Genomic DNA, 22,779 nt, shown 5'->3' with positions numbered 1-22,779 from the left:
TGGTGGTCGTCATGAGATTAGCTTCTTACATCATTAATCTTTCAAAAAAAAAACCTCTTTTAACACGGATAAGCTTATGAAATCCATAAAAAGACTTAAAATATTTATGTTCACGATATTTTTAGACCGAGTATTTGATGACAACTTTCTTCATCCTCATCCTTGTTGTAACCATGGCAAAAGCGGTCTCCAAGAACTAACTTGGCAAAAGACTCTGCTAAAGCAAGACAGGTACATTTAAAAGACATATTCATTACTGAGTCGTTATATTAGTTTTCTGAGAGATACATTTTAAATTGGGAAAACAGGAACTACACGTTTGCTACATGTATTTCCAGCATGACGTCATTTGTACAGTCACGCTCACTGTACTACACTACTGACACGTTGTACATTACGTTGTACGTGTACAAATGCTCGGCATATACAGCACGCGCAATATACAGCAGACTTGAGATTTTTGGGCTTAGGCCTAAGTGATTTCGTACTCTGTTCCCCATAGTGCTGTGAATGATGAGCTACGATTAGGAAATTGGTTGTTAAGGAGACTTTGGTTTAAGTTACTGAATATTTATTATTACATTGCAGCTTGAAATTCTTCTGGATTTGATTAAAAATGGGTGAGTGCCTGACATCCCTGAACATTAGATTTTTATCATGATCATTTAAGCCTTAAGGGGCCTAGGCCTACTCGTTTTGGGCTTGGGGGCCTGGTGTGTTTTAGCCCTCCATGGTTTAGTCATGTGTAGGTCATTCATCACGTTCATGTAGCCTAAATCATTGAGGAAGGGATATAGGCCAGCTAACATTTATTTGGCGAGATGGTCACATTGCACCTCTGCAGCTGTGGTGGCTACATTTTTACGGCCTCCATAGGTTGTGTATACTATAGTATAGGCCTATATGTATATACATGAATAAAAATACAGGACACATGGGTTGCCATGGCTGTGGTGTACATGTACAGTTCTGATGTCTGCAGTCAGGCATGTCTGGTGACTGTGATTGCTGGAAATATCCACAGGGTTGATCCAGCGCAAAAGGCTCACAACATGATCAGAGAGATTTGCAATCTATCTCCATTTTCAATAGCCTAAACCTACAATAAGTAGGGCCTAATTTTTATTTCATTTTTTTTTTAAATTGGTAAAATACATGACCAAAAATGTGTATGTTACTACTACTACTAGCCTACATGCTAATTAGGCCTAGTATGCTGACTATCTTGTTTGTGTTAGGCCAGTAAAAACAGGATGGCCTATCAATTGTATTCAGGGGTGATATGCTGTTCTCTTTGTGCTTTTGTAGGGGGTTTCTTTAGTAGCATATTTTCCAGCCTCTTTGGCTCCAAAGAAATGAGAATTCTGATCCTTGGGCTAGATGGTGCTGGCAAAACCACAATACTCTACCGCCTTCACGTCGGGGAAGTTGTAACGACGATACCAAGTGAGTATACCAAATCTAGGAACGAGGGTTTCACTGACGACTGCAGTATATTCGCTTCCCTTGTCACATGTCCGAAGCTAATGCTGGTCATGTCACATGCTTGCCAGCTTCTATGCACCGATGTGTATAGCTATCAACTGGGACTCCGATCAACCCATACGTTGACCAACTTGTATGCTGATCAACTCGTATGCCAAAATGTTCCATTAGGTCGACGCGTGCGAGTACATGTACGTCTGCTGTTGTGTTGCCCTTGACCTCAATGTTGGATTTTTCTCCCAACTTGACACCCACCGAGTCGGATAGAAAATAACGCATGCTGTTGTGTGTATCAATTCTCTTTTATGATTTAACTTTAACTTAACAATGACAAGCCACCGTTTTGGCTCCGCCATGTGTTTACATTGCTCGACTATTTTGTGTTTGTCACAGCGGACATTTAATCTTAATGCTATTTTTGAAAACTGAGTATTTTTTAATTTGCAGTTCTGAAAAGAGCAGTTTTTATACATCAGGTGGTGTAGTCAAAAAGCACCCTTTTCTGGTCATTCAACGCCCTTTAAACTGACACTGAATTTCTTTGCTACGCAAGGTGTGAGGAGATCAAAGGGTACTTGTTGGTCTTGTAGTTTGGTCGACATGGTCCACATCTTCTGCATCTAATATTGAGATTTTTTTTTTGTGTTCTTGTTGTGCAGCGATCGGTTTCAATGTAGAGACTGTAAAGTACGGCAACTTGAAATTTCAAGTGTGGGACCTCGGAGGCCAAACGTCTATCAGGTATGGTGGTTCCTGTCTGGACCATTTTGTCGGTGTTATCTACATGTAGTTGTCTGCATGCACGGGCAGCTGATGGATTAAAGAGCCACTTGGGGACTTGTATAGAGGCTTTGCAAGGCTGCCATCTTGCAGGCCAGTGCTTCTGTTCCACAGGGTATGCACAAATTTGAAGGATTGAGGCAGCGGTCACTCCTCCGAGGAACTCTTTTTAGAATTAATGGTGAATTTGGGGGATCAAGGTTGCAAAAATGCCTCTGGGGCAAAAACGAAGCCAGTTTTCTTCACTTCACCACTGGGACTTAGAGAAACAGTCTGGTGCCTCCTTAGAGTTTAAACTTTTGACTCATATTTTCCTAAGTTTTCAACCTATTAAATTCCAGTGCATACGTTTATCCGTGAACAGACCATATTGGAGATGTTACTACTCAAACACAGACGCCATCATTTATGTGGTAGATAGCTCTGACAAAGACAGAATGGGCATCTCCAAGTCGGAACTGGTTGCCATGTTAGAAGTAAGTAATTAGTTCTGCTTTGTCATCGCTAGTAAGGTGCTTCACCTCGCGAATTGAAGAAAGGGCTTGTCGTTGCTCGTGATTGTCAGTCTTGTAATTAATCTGGGATGCGTTGCAATTGCCCGAGGAGTGCTTTGTATTTCAAATGTTACCGATAGTACAGTCCTTCTGACTTGCACTGAGCATACAGTGTTAATTAATATACGTCAGTGTAAGGGCAAAACCTGCGCTTAAAGTCCTTTGATACTCATGAATATTCATTGCGACCCTTGACCTGAATAGGAAGAAGAACTCAAGAATGCCTTGCTGCTTGTCATGGCCAACAAGCAGGACATAGAGGGTGCCCTCACAGACACGCAGGTGGCCAGCGAACTGGGCCTGGCGGCACTCAGGAATCGCAAGTACCAAATCTTTAAGACGTCCGCCCTCAAGGGAGATGGGCTGGAGGAAGCAATGCAATGGTAAAACAAACAAAATGATGGCTGGGGTTTTTTTTTACTTGCACGAGTTTGCTCAAAGTTTCACCTCGTAAAGATCCAGTGTTTTAAGATCAGTCTGCTAAATCACTTATTTGCAAGTTAGCTAATCTCACTAATATCCTTGCACTGGTGACTGGAAATGGATGTAAAGTGGCTTGCCCATGGACAAAACATGGCCAGGATGTTTATTTGAACCTTTGATCCATTCATGAGGGGCGCAAACTCTGACCATCCCCTTCCCAACAACATTCCTGACTCAGTGGATTTGTGGCGAGGAAGCAGTCGTTTGAAAATGCAACCTTACAGCCAAATTCCTTCTCTTTTTTTTATATGTTTTCCAGGCTCGTCAATGAACTCAAGACATCACCGTAGCCTTTGAACACTTGTACATATTTGCCACTCATTTTTCATTGATGTGCCCATGGAAACTTTGACCCCATTGTCTAGAGGAGCGCGATACGTCCTGCTAAAATACCTGAACAAACCAGTAAACAGTGGAATCATGGGTCAACAACATATTGAAAGAAGCCATGCTGCAGTGGTGACTGGACGATAGAGATTGGATCTACAAATTAGAAATTTTATTGTTTTCTACTAGAAATGTTTGCCGGAATCCTGACTCACCCACATCCTATGAAATTCACCATGGAAGCTTCATTGGGTTTTGTTAGATCTGGGAAGGCAGAGCCCAGCCACTGTTACTTTACTTGGGGCTTCTTACCTCTTGAAAGTTGAAGTAGAACGAATGTGCGAATTGGTTTCCTGCTCAGTAGAGGATTTTGCACGATTTCAGAATGAGGAATGTCCCCAACCAAAAACAAAAAACCTGTCGGTGTTAGAATGGGAAACTTGGAGGCGCAGGTGGTAGGAGACTTACCAGTCCTTTTTAAGGTATCGCACATGCTCAGAACTATCCACACGTGCCCAGAACAACATGAGCGTGCTCGGATTTGGTAAAAAGGACCAGGATGTTTGTTGCCACCAAGCATCTCAAAGTCTCCATTGAGGCCTCTTGACAAAATTTGCGGGTTTTTCCCCCACATGACTAATTGAGATTCATTTTATAGTACTATCTTGCCCACTTCATCAATGTGATAATTTTATTTTTCAGAATACGTTGATGTTTCCTAATCTAGCCACTCATTATGAATTATTGCTCAAAAACACTGATATTTAATCCTAACAGTCCTCAATCCTTCACCTGTTGGAGGACTGAGGACTGTTAGGGTTAACATTATCATTGAAAATCCTTGCGTTGTACTTGTTCAAATGTGCTTGGACTGATGTGAGCAATACTTGAGAGATGGCCAGTCTGACATTCAGTTAACACATGACAATTTGATTGGAATTATAAGACAGGAAGCCTAAAATTTCAATTAAAGACCATTTTGACACCACTTTCTAGCATGTGCTGCATTTATTGAGATCCAAATTAGTGTCTTGGCTTCTGAGAGTGAATGCGGGTGCCCACCAACTGTACCTGCAGGAGCCAAAATAAATACCCGACTAAGTCGACAATTGCCTTGACACCTCGTCACAAAGATGAGTATCCTGCTCTTCTTTTCATTTTAATGTGTCTGGTAAACCCCAGTAGCTAAAGAGATTGCCATCAACACCACAGAAAAACAAATGAAAAGAAATCAGAAGCCTTGAAAATAATGTTAATGCCTTTATAGAGTGGCTAGCGAGATGTAATTTTTGTGAGGTTTTCATTTCTCTTTTAAATGTATTTTGGGAAAGATGGAAATCGAAAATTAATGGTTTATCTCCTTTGCTTTATACCAGGAATTTAATGCATTTTACTCGTACCATTTATTATTTGTGGTTTCCAGGGGGTAGATATAAGAGGAGGGGCTTTGGTTTCTCCCGCCCACTTTTATGACTGTTTGGATACATATTATGACGTGAAAGTTGTTGGTTTAGAGACGCCTTTTCCTGCTGTATGTGTCCACCCATTTTTTATAGATTTAAATTACCACACTGGATTTAACCCAATATGTATCCCTCCGCCAAATATGAGTGGTGTGACTCGAATGGGAAGGCATGGTTATTTATCTTGGGCTTTTATCATTTAAACGCCTAGGTAATCAATGCCGTGATGCGTATAGAAGTTTCCCAGTGTCCAACTCTTCTAGAGCCAGTTGAAATTGTTAAGTAGCCTTATTGGTGATTAATTTATGTACATGTATTAAACGTATAGTTTGACCTCACAAATTTACAATAATGAGACATCGCTTTGTATAGTTCTAGCATGGGTTGTGTTACGTCGATTGCTTTATTTCTTTGGGAGAGAACGATTGATGGAGTAGCCCGCGCTCAGTTGGCAAAACTGGTAACCTTAGCGAGTCGGAGCCTTTAACTTGAGACCCCATCGGTCACTCCCCACACCATACAGTAGACCCTTTTCGCCAGTGAAGTCAGTCACGTGACATAGAGTGGGTATCATTCGGCAGTACTGTGCTAGCTGGGACTGCCTCTTGTACCTTAAACCAAGACAGTGGGCCAAGCTACATCGAACACCACGTGGCCTGTTGCAAGCGTGCATGTACATTGTACATGTAGGCGTTCTGCCGATGACGTCATCCAACCAACCAAAATTTTTTGTGGATGAGCATTGAATTTAAGTATGATGTTTTTGAAATACTGCACGTGAACTAAATGTTTTCTGTTTCTTTTAACCTTTAAACATGCCGACTTTGGGTGTAGTGCTCAGCACCACAGCAGATCAGTATGGTACTTTACAACCGTCAGCTTGTTTTTGATAAATGACACTCCATATGACACACTTTGCTGTGTGAGAACGCTGTGTCGATGTTTGATACACACTCCAGGTCACGTGACAAGCGTGCGCAATCGATCTATTCATCGATTGTGTTGGCTTCAATACTGCTAACGTATGGCACCGTCCGCGGGCTGTATGTACATTGCGCATTCGCTCGAGATAAACCACTGTCTACCAGTTCTCTTGAAACCATGCCAGGTGTGCCACACACAAAAACAATACTTCGAGACGTTCCATTTTACGGACATCGTAAATTTTGCGCTCCAGTGGTACATGTATCTTGGCCAATAGCACGCTGTAAAAAGTCGAATTTTGCAGGGAAAATGTCGAGATACTCACGAAGTGCTTATACCTAATGGTTACCCTTTTCAGACCAGTTTTATAGGGTTTATGTACTGGATGTCAAGTGGTGTCCGTGTATAGAACATGTTTGTTCAGTTGTCCAACATTGCTTTCCTTGTGCTGTCTTTTAATATTTGTTACACCAATAATTTAAAGTGTTTTGTAACCACAACGGCCGTCACTTTGGAAATAAAAACAGTTTTAAATGACAGGCCCGTTCCCCCTTTTCATTAAAACCCCCAAACGCTAAATAACAGTTTTGTAGGTTTGTTTTCATAGAGTTCAGTTGAGGACGTGAATAGAGATAAGCAAATTTTTTGTTTTGGTTATTTTTAATTAGAATAGGCCTATACTCTTAAAAGGAAAGTATCTCTTGGTACTGCCGCAAGTCCTTGGTGTCTTAGTCACGCATAATTACATGTACTTTCAAATCTTTAAACTAGAGGTTATGGTGATGCGTTTACCGTACTTACTTATACATAAACTAACAGACATAAAGTAAGACTGTTAACACCAATACCGGTAGTCGGTGTTGTATGCAATTTGGACTTCGGGCAAAAACTGCAAACTGGGACAGTAAGCTGGCAAACCATGAGACAAACGTACTGGCTAGATGCTGTGGGGGTCACAATTCCATAGCTCACCCGCCCTGTTTTAAATTCTGCGTTTAATCAGGCTTTATGGACAAATACCGTAGACAATCCACTCAACGGTCTCAGCCCAGCCGCCCAAGCCGATGAACCGGACAGGGGTGGTCTGGGGTAATGGATCGGTCCATTCGAAGTACGCCGGCTCCCTGTGCTTCCCCAGAGCGAAGGTGCCGTGATCGTAGCGGAGCCAGAAGCGTCTCATCTCCAGGGCGCTGACCACACCTCCCTCGGTTGCCAGCACGATGTGCAGGTTGGCGCCTTGCCAGGTTCTGCGTATGGTGGTTTGGGAGTTGCCATTGTGCCCTAGAACTGCAGAGCATTGAAAACCAGAAACTGTAAACGGTGTTAGGCAGTCGGCCTATAATTCCTAGCCTGCCATGTTCGAGCTCCACAAAATCAAGCGAACGGACAACTTCGTGCCTTTGCTTTGCGTTGCGGGAAACACTTTAGTGAAAGCCTAGCCATGCATGTGTGTCCAAACACTTTTTATTGCAAGTGTGATATGATGGGACGTCATCAAGGTAGTTTTACAATTAGCCATAACGTACAAGCCATTTCGATATCAAGTAGGCTATCCGTTTTAACACTCGTAGTTTTTTTTCTGTATTTCAGTTGAGCCGCCATAATTGTTCCCTTTATCGCACATGCGTCTACGGAGGTAGCCATTATTGAGTCTCACTAATGAGCCTGAAGTTTAAATATTTCTACACTGCAAAAAACTACGTTGTAAAATTGTTGCTAACATAACACCCTTTGCAGAAAACTACACCCAGTCACGTGAAGTCCTCTAACACCCAGTGTGTTAGATTAACACCGCAATTTTGCAGTATATCAGCTAGGGAATTTTACGGATTTACGCTTCCAACAGCAAATTAATTAATTTTGGATTTGCCCTACCCGACGTATATTTAACACCGTATACTCGGTGTTTGCCCCCTAAGGCTTGTGAAAACACCACAAGCGAACTCGGGTGGGACTCGAACCCACGACCTCTGGCTTAGTAGTGCAGACGTCTTTACCACTCGACCACCGAGCTTGCGGGCATCGGCTGGCTGGGTTCGAATCGGATGTAGCAGCGGGTACCCGAACAATTATTTCAAAGATGGATCTGCGCCGAGGAGATGTATATTAGCAAAGTTTGTAATTTTGTGAGTAGGTAATGTGGAAAGAACTATAATAAGCAAAACTAAGGCTGAAAAAAAGTCTTCGGTTTCTGGTCAGGAGCTGTCTCCAAAGTGGCGCAGCTTTTTGTTTTTCACTTTTTTTCTGGAGATACGTCTAAGGCGTGATGTCCATCGCTCCCGAATGCGCAGGCAACGCCTGCTGCTTCTTGCACTGAAATAGACTGGTGCCCACACGTTTTACTGTTTGAAAATATTTTCAGCTTGCGCATGTACACAGGACATAAGACCACCTATACTGTACATATTACTCAACTGTACCCCATAAAAACACGTTAAAATTACGCAGTATAGCAGGATTCCAGTCGATTGAGCCAGAAAGTCTCCAGGTTTCTGGTCAGCGCGCGCCTCGATACAGACCTGCGCGTCAGGGAAAAATGGGTATAAAACGATGTCCGAACGCTGCGACATTTTCTTAATTAAAGCAATTAAAGCAAATTAATGTTTGTGCGTCGTTTCAAACCGAGTGCAATTTGGCAATGAAACAACACGTAAAGATTTTCCCGCTGTAGATGAAAGGAAAGCCAGGTTTGATCAGTGACCATCTGTCGACCATTGGTCTACTGTGACTGGTGACATGAGCAGGAAATATATCCCAAGTACCATGCAAAGTCGGCATCTGGTTGACAAAATTGTCACTGATAGAATGTGGCCATAACTGGCGCGACATTGGCAATATGGCCGCTCTCACCCAGTTCATACTTGATGCCCTCCTTCGTGTTGTTGGTAGATAAACTGACTATGGCGTCTTGCATCACCTTGGCAGAGAAATCCAACACAAATTTCCCGTCAAAAGGAGGAAGGTCGAAGACCTGTTTGAAATAACTGCCGCTCGTGAAAGTGCTCATGCAATCTGTGATTGACGAAAAGATGATGGAAATAAAACTAGAAGTGTTGAGAGTTTATTTTAACAAAAATGCCACATCATCGATATCGTCTTAATTTTTGCCGTGCCAACGATGTTATTGCATGTCACTTCGTGGAACAGAGAAAGGCACGGACCAAGCTTTTTGTAAGTTGTTTGTTTACAGTTACTAGGGAAATAATTAACATTACACTGCAACAACTGGGCTGTTAAATTTAACACCCGCAGTGTTATCAGAAGACTACACCAACACTTTTCACTGGTGTTAAAATTTTGGTGTTATTTGTGTATTTGGTGTTACTTGTAACACCCTCCAGTGAACTATAACACTTATAGGTATGCAAAGTGACATCATCAATGTTAAAGTAACACCCTATGGTGTAGTCATCTGATAACACCCAAAAGTGTTGATTTTAACACCCGACTTTTTACAGTGTAGAATGCTTTGAAACTCTGCTATCTTTTTTCTTTAGATCAAAGGAAGTAAAATGCTAGGTCGAAAAATTATCGATTTTCCAGGTTATTGTCACTTTGCGAAAACACTGAAGATGTCATGTGGTTAATTGGCGGAAGTTATGCAAATGACCTTCAACAAGCTCCACGTTTAACCGTACGTTTTCCAACTAAAACATCAGCCAACATCGGGTTGAACATTTTGAATGCCGAGCAATTGGCTAAATGATTTGTTGTAAGAGTAATCTATCTATCTCAAAAGCATGTTAGAGGGAACTTTTCTGATTTCGAGATCGGGACGCCATTTTTTGTTTTCTATTCTGTGATGTGAGTGATGTTTGCACTTAATGGTCCATTCTCGTCCATGCACGCGGGCAGGCACGCGTCGGCCTTCAACTTCAAATGACTGCAACAGCGAAACCGTATGCAAGTTAAAAGTCTAAATGTCGTGTTTACATTGAAAAGGTTTTTTCCCCACATATTCGCCAAGTTTAAAAAACATGAATTGTGCACGGAACAGAGAGTTATGGGGGAGGGACGGAATTGGCCACCCCCCCCCCGATCAGCTGTGAGATAATTCAAAATCCCTGAATATTTTAAGGTAAACCCGAAACCCTTAAAAGAGCATGAATTCATTTCAAAATCTCCACCTTGCATTTTTGTCAGAAAATGACCCCCCTCTGAGTTTTCAGAGAATACCTTTGCGGTCGTTTTGGTATCAATTTTCCAAAAACCAAGCATACCATTCTTGCGCACCGTGCATTTTCCGAGGCAAGTCAGGCTCCCCATTATGTTTCCGATGCCATGCTCAATGCACGCGGGCTGGCACGCATGGGGCGTGGAAATTCAAATTACTGTACCAACAAAATTATATATACATGTTTGATTGAGCTCAAACTTCACAGTGGTAATGATAAGGAATGTCTTCACTTTCACCCAATCCGACAACCCACCGCTACTTATAAGTGAGGCCTGTGTAGCAAAATAGCCATGCTCTAACTATGGCGCTAATATATTATCGTATGATGCAATACAGTGGGCAAACTTATAAGTGAGGCTTGTTCGAGCCTTCTTCTTGCAAATTTTTCTGACGCTGACTAGCCTCACTTGTAAGTTTGCCTACTGTATTGCATCATACGAAAATATAATTAGCATCTCAGTTCTTGCAGGAAATTTTGCTGCAAGCCTCACTTATAAGTAGCCGTGGGTAGTCGGATCGGGTGTTGCATTCATGTTTGGTTAAACAGGAAAAGAAAAGAAAAAAATGACTAAGTGCGGCACAGTCGAGTTTGGGGTGGGGTGGGGTCCGGTGGAGGGCACTCCACCCGGTTGTGATAAGGGCCAGAATATGGTCCAGGCTCTTTTAGGGTTAAGGGTAACCAGTATAACTTAGAATGCACTGACTGTTGGGCAGGGAGAATATCAAATTTTGACGGAAAGCCCTCTGATAAAAACCGATTTGATCCCCAAGTCTTAGACGTCTACATATACGTCAGGTTTGTTTGGTAGACACGCTTCGATAACGCCGCTTCACCGTGCACAGCTTTTTTGCAAATTGACCTTTTTCGAAGACTAATTGCGAGAGTGACAGATCACTGTCATTCCATTACATTTACGAGACCATTAACACCGGTGGGAGGAGTGTCTTCTGGCCTGACATTTTGAATAGCGAGTAGTCACTATCGATGTCTGTGAAAATGTGAGGAAATAAACGACAGCACCTCCCGCCTTAAGCAGAACCTTAGTTGAACAAAGCCCGGTTGGTTAGGAGAGTTCCTTTTTTGTAGCGATGTGAGCGTAACGCGTGCATTTAATACTCGTTTTGACAAAAGGAGCCTCCGTTGCGAGAAAAAATGCGACCCCTCTTGGTCCTGCTCGGGGAGCCTAGCAACATTAGAACGAGACACACTAAACCCCTTGAAAATTCCCCCCTGGGACAATGCCAGCTCCCCTTGAATAGACTTACGATTGACCTTGTTTCCATGAATACATTTCCATGTGTAGCTTTTGTCTCTGCTACAAGCCATTTTGAAATGATTCAAGTTTAGAAAATCCTATTTAACAATGAACGCCTAAGACCACAGCAAATGAAAAAACTAACATGTGTTTTAATCTCACACGTACCACAAGCTCAATCACATTTTCCATACAATAAGAACCGTAAAGGTCAATACAATAAGGCACGTATACTATCTAAATGCAAAAAGTGCAAAACTTACACTGTAAAGAGTGATCCGTCCTAAATCCACTCGAGAAAAGTGCAAAACCACTCTAAAAGAGTGGCAATCACTCTAAAAATGAATCATTTAAAAGAAAACCCTTTTCCCCGAGTATGCGGCTCTCTGTGCAGAATGGAAATTGAACTCTTTTGGAGTGGTTTTCAGTGTTGGAGTCGAGACCATCACAAGACCATGCACAAGACCTGTCACAAGCAACAGTGTGAACAATGACAAAGGAATGCTTTTGTTGCAGTTCATTTAAATAGCTTGTGGCTTGAATTCAGACTAGAGGTCTTGTGTTGGTCTTGTGCTAGTCTTGTGCGGTCTTGTGAAGGTCTTAAGTGGTCTCAACTACAACACTGGTGGTTTTCGCTCAATTAGAGTGGCTTTTGTGCTCTTCTGGAGTGGTTTTGTAACCACTCTTATCATACTCCTTGCATTTAGCCAGTACATACTACAATAATTATGTATGTTTAGGCATTTATAATGTGCTGGTATAATTTGTATGTGCAAATATATATGCGGACATTTTACTGGGCTACGGCACATTCTGAACGAAACGTACAAGTTGTTGCAAGATGAGTTCGCAAGACATCCACCCAAGACCTCCATCAAAACGCTCTGTTGGGTCCAAGGGTGTCAACCCGTTTTGAAAATTTGGGGATGGGGGCGTAGCCCTGATCAGAACAAATGCGAGTGCGAAGCGAGAAGCCAAAACACGATGTAGACTATTGGGAAGGGCCCCGGAAATACTTTGTGGTGTGATCTGAGACAATTTGTGGCTACTTTAGCCTTTTTTTAACAAATGCTTTTGCAGGGTATACGGTAATGGAACAGAAATTGAGGGGGCGGATGGTAACTTCGCTCCGTTTGAGCTAGAATGAAACAGTAATTCTCTTTTTTTGGAAAGAAAAACCGCGATTCAGAACACAATTGAAAGTTGACCAGTGCCAATGATGTTTTTTGTTATGATATGACTGTAATCCAACCTCTTGATAAGTCAATCTTAACATCCTTTTTGTGTTCAGTACACGCTCAATGTAGCACAGCTTTTGAAAAGGGCCAGCTGTTTGCTGCCACCAAGCGTCTTCAACGTTCCTTTTCTGTACGCTGTTCACAATTTCTGTCAATGAAACACTGGAAGTACGTCGCTGCATTATACCGCCTGAACTGCGTTCTGGCAAACCCCAAATGACCTTATAAAAAGGAAAAGGCACTAATGTGTCCTCCTCTTTATGACGATTCTTTTGATAAAGGCACATACTTGGCAACTGTTTAAAGTTTAAATAGGCATGGCTTAGCTCAGAGGCTAAAATGACTCTTTTAATTCATGCCCCAAACAACGGTGAGATCTGAAAGCCCATCTCCTGTAAGTAGGCTTCTAAGCAATCTGCAATCTTATTAGGCCGATAGACCCGTAAACATGGCCCGATAAATACTCCTCCGTCGTATACTGGGCCCTGTCCCGACATATAGCGATTTCTTTCGAAAAATTCTCCGGGATATCCGGAGACATCCGCTTGATTTTATGAGCTGAAATTGCACTGGTATGTTCACTACTTACGGGGTTAACTATCCGTTAGGTTGCTAATTGGAGGGAAAAATGTTACCTTTTTTGCCGTTTTCCCACTTGTACATTACACAGACGTCTTTGTGTGATTACGTAATGGAAGCCTGTTCGAGCGCCTGTCTAGTTTGCACCCAGACTTCAGCACTTACGAATTTCTTTCAGAATTGCGAGAGTACCTGTCGATCTAAGCACTCGTGCAAAAATAACAGCTGTTTTGTGTCGCACCTAATACGCAACGCCCTTGGCTGGTTCCCTGTCCAGTCACACACTGCTTGTGGCAAATCATTTGTTGTGCGGCTCGCTAGCGCTGTCTGTGACGCGACTAGAAAGTTTTGTGCAAGTGGGGCAAAAATCGTCCAGAGTGGGAAAACGAAAAAATAAAAAAAGGCAATATTTTTTCCTCAAATGAGGGAAAGGCGAGTTTTCTACAATTAGCAACATAGTGGATAGTTTACCCTGTGAGTAGTGAGCATACCGGTGGAATTTCAGCTCATAAAATCAAGCGGATGCCCCTGGATATTCCGGAGAATTGTTTTTCGAAAGAAATCCATATGTATCGGAACAGGGCCCAGTATACGACGGAAGAGTATTCGTTGGGCCCTGTTTACTGATCTATTGGCCGAAATGCGTACTAAGTGAATTCCCAGATGAAACTGCTGGCATGCAGACAACTGTCTGCAGGCTCCATTAAGCCGTGGGTCCCCTACGGCCAACACCAGTTGGCTATTGAGGAAAACAAGTCACGCCGACCGTCAGAGGGACAAGACAGCAGGCTTTATACGCCAACGAACAGATGATGAGTGAAAGAGAGAACGGATGAAAGAAGCAGCTGGAGTAGATTTTGTGCCAGGAATTGAGCGATGGGGGATGGGTGACTTGCCTTGCCACGGAAATTTGAAAAGCGAGGTAGGGCTATGACACTATGTGACACTATATAAAGGTCTAGTGTCCATGATGTTGATGTATGTAATATATGCATATATTACAAGCATACAGGCTCTTACATCATATTTATTTTCCCATTCAGTGATACTGAATGCATTTTAGTCCTAGGTCTGATTACTATAAGAATGTGAGAGATGATAATAGCTCACACCTCATGTTTATTGCCACCAAGTGCCTTTGCACAGCAAGTTCAATCCTGCACGAACAAGTATGCTATTGTGCATAAGTTTAACCAATTACTGCAACCTTGGTGGAATTCGGCTACCGATAAAATGAACACTCCCGACGTGACCAACGTTGCTTTAAGATTCAAAATAATTTTGTATGCCATGAATAGTCAAGCCATAATAGAAACACATCGATGTCTGTGAAACCAAACATTGATGCCACATCGTTCCAAACTTCTTCCATATACAGCCTTTTTCTGGATACAGTGAACGCACCATACAAGGAAAGCATTTGTAATGTATTGGCTAGCCGAGCCTGGTTTCCTGTGTGGAAAGCTTTAATTGAATTCACCACTGCGACAAAAGAAAATAAGAGAACACTCAAGTTTCAGGCTTAACCATGCAGGTGACAGATGCAAATCAGTTATTATGCTGACAATGCATTGCCAAAGAAGCGGTTCTGTGATGTTACATTAATGTCTGGTGCCCTTGAAATCCTCTATGATAAGTAGGCAATTTGTAATCTGCACGAACAAAGGGCTTCGGACCCATTTACTGCCACAAAAAGGTTAATGCATTTTCTGATGAAAAGAAAGTAATTTCCGCTCACCAGTATCTCCTTCATAAAATATGATGAAGTCCACTTATAAGCCCTTTTATTCGGAATGCAGCGTGACTTTCCAATTTGATCAAAGCTCTTCATTATATTTGCTCTGCTTTTAGTAAAGATTCTTTTCAAAACTTAAAAGACGGCAAAACCTGATGAAATGTAGAATCTAACGATGAAAGTAAAAGGTAATATTAATTTAAGCCAGAAGGCTTCAAAGTCTAGTCATTGTGCGATTGTCATTGATAGCACAAAACTAATACGCAGTCACACAAAGATACATGACCATTAGCTGGGCTTTTGGCTCCGCCCCCCCCCAAAAAAAACACTTATACAAAATTGCTCTATCCTCAATGAAGAAAAACGAATTACTTTCTATCAATACCTTATTAAATAAATTGTGAAGTTCTAAATAGCACAGCCTGCTTGAAAAAAATTCCAACCGACACACCACTTTTCTTGTGGAGTAATTTTGCCGTATTTCAAAATGGACTGCACAGACCTATCTGCATTAACAGTGCGGTATAAAGAAAGTCAAGCACCGGGGCATCGTGTTTGCTGTCTTCAGCTGTTAGAATCGACCATACTTTCAAACAAATGATCATTTGTATTTAGTCTTTGAAAGCCAAATGATTTCTATGAAGAGCTAGACCTTTTACAATGAGAGGTTGATGTCCTTTTTTTTGCAATACAGCGAAAGGACTGCACTGAAGTGAATTGACGAATGGGTTTCTCTCGGAACACCACTCAAGCAGGCCTTGATACATTTTATTAATGATTGATTCGTTGAATGCAGTTCTCTTTTATTGTTTGAAAAAAACAATAATTGTCGGTGGATGGCGAGTGACAGAGGAGGCAGTTAATGGTTGTACTTCATTGTGTCCTTCCATTAATAATAAGGAGAAATTATTAATGACGGTAATAATGTGCACCAGAAGATAAAACATGAGAGTTCTAGGTATTACAATAAGCCTTCACTGCATTTAACAGGCCCAGAGCAGCCGTGGCTGGTCTTCACCATGTCTTTTCCCCATCAGTTTTGAATTCCATATTTTATGAGATCCCTTTGTAGTTTTGAATTTGTTAATTGCAAAAACATGCAACACAGACCAACAAAAGTAACCAAAAAATTGTTAACTAACCCATCTTTCCGAATGAAAGTGGGGTTTTACAAATAGGCCTACTGTGATATCTGTCCATCCCGAGATTCTCGGCTGATAGCAAACTACCAGCGCCTCAACTCCTATGTCGCAAATCCCCGACTACATATCGTCTACTTGTACAGAAAGTCGTTTATGCTCAAAGGAGTAGTAAATTGGTTGGGACTATTTCGAAGCTTGACCTACTCAAATGGGAAAATGAATTCAAAGGGAAGAAGATGATTAATAATTCTTAAAGACCATCTCCAACTGTTTTTAAAGTTGTGCAAATATTGCGTTTAGTGTTAAATAAATCACATATTTATTACCAAATCATGTCTTTATTGCGTCTGTATTTTTTGAAAATTTGCGGATACTTTTGAACGTTGTCTTTGAGTTTTATGAAAAATTTCCACAATCTGACCACTGGTTGGTTGCGCTGTTGAGACACGAGTTTTGTATGATGTAATACCGGAGAAAACACTGAAACTGGTATCCGTGGAACGACTGGTTGCGCTACGAACGTATATATACTGTACATGAAACTGGAGCTACATGTGCGTGCACTGCATGTCAGAGATCTATCTGTGTGGTTCTATTGTGCCGCATTATCTCTTTTCGTTCGAGAGTTTGTGCTCCTTTCGTCATGACTTACAAGAATGCCCAAATCGTGCGTCTTGCTGGACGTACTAGAAATTCTGCAAAAGAACCAGGATGGAAATTCTTCGAGTTTCCGAAGAATGAGAGCATTCTTCATGTTCGAGATGTCGTCCCCAGCTATGCGCGTGCTATGGATGCATATATTGTATGCGCACTGTGGTATGTCCTCTCCACGGTAATACATCACAGAAATCAATATTCATTAGATGCTGATGAGTCCTGACGACACGTCCATTTTTACAACTTCAGACTGGACTTCCAGGAAAAATAGGTACAAAAACTGTATTTTGTTAACACAACAACGTGTGTTGCAAGGGAAATATTGATATGTGCCAGTTTTATTAGACTTGGTTCTTCTGAATAGGATTCAATATGAGAAAAATCAACATCGTTGGAGCTGGCCTTTAAACGATGGTATTTTTACGGAATACGTATGCCAGTCTCCCGCCGCTAACAAACCAAGCACCGATCGTGTCGCTACTTCGTATAATTTCATTTCATCGGAACCTTTTTGGCTAGACGCCTTTGCAGTGTGAATGTACCGACTGTACAGAGCCACATGACCGAATTATACATTGGAAGCTGTAGCAAACCCTTTCAAAAGGTTAACATGCCTATACTTGTTTGCCTAGGCCTAATGGTAGACGTCACTCGTGCTGGAAGCGTTTGCAATGAAAAATTTACGCCGAAGCTTGTTTTCTGGATTGTCTGTAATATGTAATGGGCCTCCATCACATAGTATGCGATACTTCAATTGTATTTTACCATTGCTCGTGTTGGCTGCCGTGATAGAGGGAATTTTGTGATTCGAGATCGGGACACCATTTTTTGTTTTTCTATTCTATGATGTGAGTGATGTTTGTACTTAATGGTCCATTCTCGTCCATGCACGCGGGCAGGCACGTGTCGGCCTTCAACTTCAAATGACTGCAACAGCGAAACCGTATGCAAGTTAAAAGTTAAAATGTCGTGTTTATATTGAAAAGGTTTTTTCCCCACATATTCGCCAAGTTTAAAAAACATGAATTGTGCATGGAACAGAGAGTAATGGGGGAGGGACGGAATTGGCCACTCCCCCCCCCCTGATCAGCCGTGAGATCCCTAAATCTTTTAAGGTAAACCCCAAAACCCTAAGAGAGCATGAATTTCATTTCAATATCTCCACCTTGCATTTTTGTCAGAAAATGACCCCCCCTCTGAGTTTTCATAGAATACCTTTGCGGTCGTTTCGGTATCAATTTTACAAAAACCAAGCATACCATTGTTGCGCACCGTGCATTTTCCGAGGCAGGTCAGACCCCCCATTATGTTTCCACTGCCGTGCTTAATGCACGCGGGCTGGCACGCATTGGGCGTGGAAATTCAAATTACTGTACCAACAAAATTATATATGTTTGATTAAACTCAAACTTCACAGTGGTAATGATAAGGAATGTCTTTACTTTCACCCAATCCGACAACCCACCGCTACTTATAAGTGAGGCCTGTGCAGCAAAATAGCCCTGCTCTAACTATGGCGCTAATATATTATCGTATGATGCAATATAGTGGGCAAACTTATAAGTGAGGCTTGTTCGAGCCTTCTTCTTGCAAATTTTTTTGACGCTGACTAGCCTCACTTGTAAGTTTGCCTACTGTATTGCATCATACGAAAATATAATTAGCGTCTCAGTTCTTGCAGGATATTTTGCTGCACAAGCCTCACTAATAAGTAGTCGTGGGTAGTCGGATCGGGTGTTGCATCCATGTTTGGTTAAACAGGAAAAGAAAAAAAAATGACTAAGTGCGGCACAGTCGAGTCTGGGGTGGGGTGGGGTCTTGTGGAGGCGGAAAACGCCCCTCCACCCGGTTGTGATAAGGGCCAGAATATGGTCCAGGCTCTTTTAGGGTTAAGGGTAACCAGTATAACTTAGAATGCACTGACTGTTGGGCAGGGAGAATATCAAATTTTGACGGAAAGCCCTCTGATAAAAACTGATTTGATCCCCAAGTCTTAGACGTCTACATATACGGCAGATTTGTTTGGTAGACACGCTTCGATAACGCTGCTTCACCGTGCACAGCTTTTTTGCAAATTGACCTTTTTCGAAGACTAATTGCGAGAGTGACAGATCACTTTCATCCCATTACATTTACGACACCATTAACACCGGTGGGATGAGTGCCCTCTGGCCCGACATTTTGAATGTCGAGTAGTCACTATCGATGTCTGTGAAAATGTGAGGAAATAAACGACAGCACTTCCCGCCTTAAACAGAACCTCGGTTGAACAAAGCTCGGTTGGTTAGGAGAGTTCTTTTTTCTGGTAACGATGTGAGATGAGGGTAACGCGTGCATTTCATACTCGTTTTGACAAAAGGAGCCTCCGTTGCGAGAAAATTGCGCCCCCTTTTGGTCCTGCTCGGGGAGCCTAGCAATGTTAGAACGAGACACACTAAACCCCTTGAAAATTCACCCCTGGGACAATGCCAGCTCCCCTTGAATAGATTTTACGATTGACCTTGTGTCCATCAATGAATTTCGATGTGTAGCTTTTGTCTCTGCTACCAGCCATTTCGAAATGATTCAAGTTAGAAAATCCCATTTAAGAATGAACGCCTAAGACCACAGTAAATGAAAAAATTAACATGTGTTTTAATCTCACACGTACCACAAGCTCAATCACATTTTCCATACAATAAGCACCGTAAAGGTCAATACAATAAGGCATGTATACTATCTAAATGCGAATAGTGCAAAACTGACTCTGTAAAGAGTGATCCGTCCTAAATCCACTCGAGAAAAGTGCAAAACCACTCTAAAAGAGTGGCAATCACTCTAAAAATGAATCATTTAAAAGAAAACCCTCCCCCCCGAGTATGCGGCTCTTTGTGCAGAATGGAAATTGGACTCTTTTGGAGTGGTTTTCGCTCAATTAGAGTGGCTTTTGTGCTCTTCTGGAGTGGTTTTGTAACCACTCTTATCATACTCCTTGCATTTAGCCAGTACATACTACAATAATTATGTATGTTTATGCATTTATAATGTACTGGTATAATTTGTATGTGTAAATATATATGCGGACATTTTTACTGGGCTACGGCGCATTCTGAACGAAACGTAAAAGTTGTTGCAAGATGAGTTCGCAAGACATCCACCCAAGACCCCCGTCAAAACGCTCTGTTGGGTCCAAGGTGTCAACCCGTGTGATCTGAGACAATTTGTGGCTACTTTAGCCTTTTTTTTAAACAAATGCTTTTGCAGGGTATACGGTAATGGAACAGAAATTGAGTGGGCGGATGGTAACTTCGCTCCGTTTGAGCTAGAATGAAACAGTAATTCTCTTTTTTTTGGAAAGAAAAACCGCGATTCAGAACACAATTGAAAGTTGACCAGTGCTAATGATGTTTTTTGTTATGATAAGTCAATCTTAACATCCTTTTTGTGTTCAGTACTGCACTGTGCAGATGAAACTTTTTGTGAACTTCATTTATTATTATAATATTTCACTACAAAAGTAAAAGAATTCGTTCGTTTTTAAGTCCATTCTCAGGTCGAATTCTTCCTGACCAAGCTTTCAGCCATAGTTGATTTTTAGGAGCATTTCGACATAGCTAAATACTGCTTTCAAAGGAAGACTGTTGTGTGTCTATGTCAGTATTGAAAATTTAGTTTCTGTGTGTATAAGATGAGGTGCAACATTAATTTTAAGATAGAATAATATCTATTTTTTCTTCATTTGTTTGGTATAGTCACATGATCACACTCCTGTTAAGTAGAAACTCACCCGAATTCTTTAAGTAACACGTAGTGTCCTTCGGATTTCTGGACGCAGATGCCACGCTAGCGTCTTCAAGCACGCAACGTCTGGTCGTCGAAGCGTAGCAGAATTGTGTACAACCGGCCACTGCCGCGCAAGCGGCCGCGCACCGTTGCTTGGATCCCCGCTCTGACAAGGCGATTACTCCGTGCTTAAGCGAACCGGTGCTCAGGACGTCGAAAGAGTGAGATTTCGTCTGTGAGGCCGGTCCGGATAACATCAAGCTGGCCTCAAGAATTTCAAGCCCCACCAAAACACCGGCAAGGATCATAGAGATAGTGTAAGTTACTCCCATGGTGGGATGTTTAGCGTGTAGAATAACGCAGCATTATCCTTAATGCTGTACGCGGTAGCTTCGGTGATATAAAGTTTTTATTGTGTGAGCCTCTTTGGCAGTGATACAGACAAACACCTTCAGCCAATAATGAACGGCTTTTTTAATATGTTAATAACTATCTGTCCATCCGAGCGTGCAATTTGATTTGACAGTCTGGGGGCGCCATTGTACATTTACCAGGCATTTTCGACCCGCCAATCGACCATAACAAGCTTGCACAGAAGAATTACATTAGTTCAAAGCGACACTCAAACGTTCCTCATTTACTTGGAATTGGCGTGACTGGCATGATCCCGCAGCAACATAGGACGTGTTGATTTTACGCTAATCCGGATCTCAATCGGTAATCCGTCGCTGGTTCACTGACATCAGAATCTATCATTGGATATAGCAAAACAGTGTTGGAATCACTGATCGATATCCAGATTCGTAATGTAACGAACAAGCCTATAAATAAACCCTTAAGTTCCACTCCTTGTGGCGCACGGGCCTTAACATTTTCGGTTGCTTTTGACTCATTTAAGTGTTTAAGAGAACATTATGCACATCTAAAAGAAACATTCACCCTGGTGCTACCACATACGACCAAATCTCATCAGCCGAAAGTTTGCGTCATTTTGAGACTGATGTGCGCACGCTCAATGTAGCACAGCTTTTGAAAAGGGCCAGCTGTTTGCTGCCACCAAGCGTCTTCAACGTTCCTTTTCTGTACGCTGTTCACAATTTCTGTCAATGAAACACTGGAAGTACGTCGCTGCATTATACCGCCTGAACTGCGTTCTGGCAAACCCCAAATGACCTTATAAAAAGGAAAAGGCACTAATGTGTCCTCCTCTTTATGACGATTCTTTTGATAAAGGCACATACTTGGCAACTGTTTAAAATTTAAATAGGCATGGCTTAGCTCAGAGGCTAAAATGACTCTTTTAATTCATGCCCCAAACAACGGTGAGATCTGAAAGCCCATCTCCTGTAAGTAGGCTTCTAAGCAATCTGCAATCTTATTAGGCCGATAGACCCGTAAACATGGCCCGATAAATACTCCTCCGTCGTATACTGGGCCCTGTCCCGACATATAGGGATTTCTTTCGAAAAATTCTCCGGGATATCCGGAGGCATCCGCTTGATTTTATGAGCTGAAATTGCACTGGTATGTTCACTACTTACGGGGTTAACTATCCGTTAGGTTGCTAATTGGAGGGGAAAATGTTACCTTTTTTGCCGTTTTCCCACTTCGGACGAACTTTGGCTGGACTTGTACATTACACAGACGTCTTTGTGTGATTACGTAATGGAAGCCTGTTCGAGCGCCTGTCTAGTTTGCTCCCAGACTTCAGCACTTACGAATTTCTTTCAGAATTGCTAGACTACCTGTCGATCTTAGCACTCATGCAAAAATAACAGCTGTTTTGTTTCGCAGCTAATACGCAACGCCCTTGGCTGGTTCCCTGTCCAGTCACACACTGCTTGTGGCAAATCATTTGTTGTGCGGCTCGCTAGCGCTATCTGTGACGCGACTAGAAAGTTTTGTGCAAGTGGGGCAAAAATCGTCCAGAGTGGGAAAACGAAAAAATAATAAAGGCAATATTTTTTCCTCAAATGAGGGAAAGGCGAGTTTTCTACAATTAGCAACATAGTAGATAGTTTACCCTGTAAGTAGTGAGCATACCGGTGGAATTTCAGCTCATAAAATCAAGCGGATGCCCCTTGATATCCCGGAGAATTTTTTTTCGAAGGAAATCCATATGTATCGGAACAGGGCCCAGTATACGACGGAAGAGTATTCGTTGGGCCCTGTTTACTGATCTATTGGCCGAAATGCGTACTAAGTGAATTCCCAGAT

General features: G+C 42.0%; 2 protein-coding genes across 2 annotated transcripts; one reads left to right on the top strand and one right to left on the bottom strand.

The window, feature by feature from the left end:
• Positions 1-382: 382 nt before the first annotated feature.
• Positions 383-6,553, top strand: arl1 (ADP ribosylation factor like GTPase 1). The gene is made up of 6 exons (XM_022228033.2): positions 383-620; positions 1,309-1,446; positions 2,145-2,226; positions 2,630-2,741; positions 3,024-3,202; positions 3,562-6,553. The coding sequence occupies exons 1-6, from the start codon at positions 617-619 to the stop codon at positions 3,590-3,592; spliced, it is 546 nt and encodes a 181-aa protein (XP_022083725.1). The 5' UTR covers positions 383-616; the 3' UTR covers positions 3,593-6,553.
• A 136-nt stretch (positions 6,554-6,689) lies between these two features.
• LOC110975495 (uncharacterized) lies at positions 6,690-21,045 on the bottom strand. Its single transcript, XM_022228032.2, has 3 exons — positions 20,567-21,045; positions 8,867-9,028; positions 6,690-7,303 (listed from the first exon to the last, which is right to left on the bottom strand). Exons 1-3 carry the CDS (start codon positions 20,892-20,894, stop codon positions 7,023-7,025), a joined length of 771 nt encoding a protein of 256 aa, XP_022083724.2. The 5' UTR covers positions 20,895-21,045; the 3' UTR covers positions 6,690-7,022.
• Positions 21,046-22,779: the final 1,734 nt, after the last annotated feature.

Source organism: Acanthaster planci, linkage group LG20, assembly GCF_054643075.1.
Source record: "Acanthaster planci isolate LZ-2023a linkage group LG20, COTS_SCS, whole genome shotgun sequence".
NCBI lineage: Eukaryota > Metazoa > Echinodermata > Asteroidea > Valvatida > Acanthasteridae > Acanthaster > Acanthaster planci.
The sequence above is the reverse complement of the archived record's forward strand: the minus strand, read 5'-3'. Positions and strand labels throughout refer to the sequence as shown.

Bases quoted from the DNA above. Each gene is read 5' to 3' on its own strand.
- LOC110975495 (XM_022228032.2), bottom strand. From the start codon at position 20,894: ATGGGAGTAACTTACACTATCTCTATGATCCTTGCCGGTGTTTTGGTG. The intron at 9,029-20,566 runs GTGAGTTTCTAC...CGTCAATCACAG, and splicing joins GTGTTACTTAAAGAATTCGG to ATTGCATGAGCACTTTCACG. The intron at 7,304-8,866 runs GTGAGAGCGGCC...AATGCTCTGCAG, and splicing joins GGGCATCAAGTATGAACTGG to TTCTAGGGCACAATGGCAAC.
- arl1 (XM_022228033.2), top strand. The intron at 2,227-2,629 runs GTATGGTGGTTC...ATCCGTGAACAG, and splicing joins GGAGGCCAAACGTCTATCAG to ACCATATTGGAGATGTTACT. The intron at 3,203-3,561 runs GTAAAACAAACA...TATGTTTTCCAG, and splicing joins CTGGAGGAAGCAATGCAATG to GCTCGTCAATGAACTCAAGA.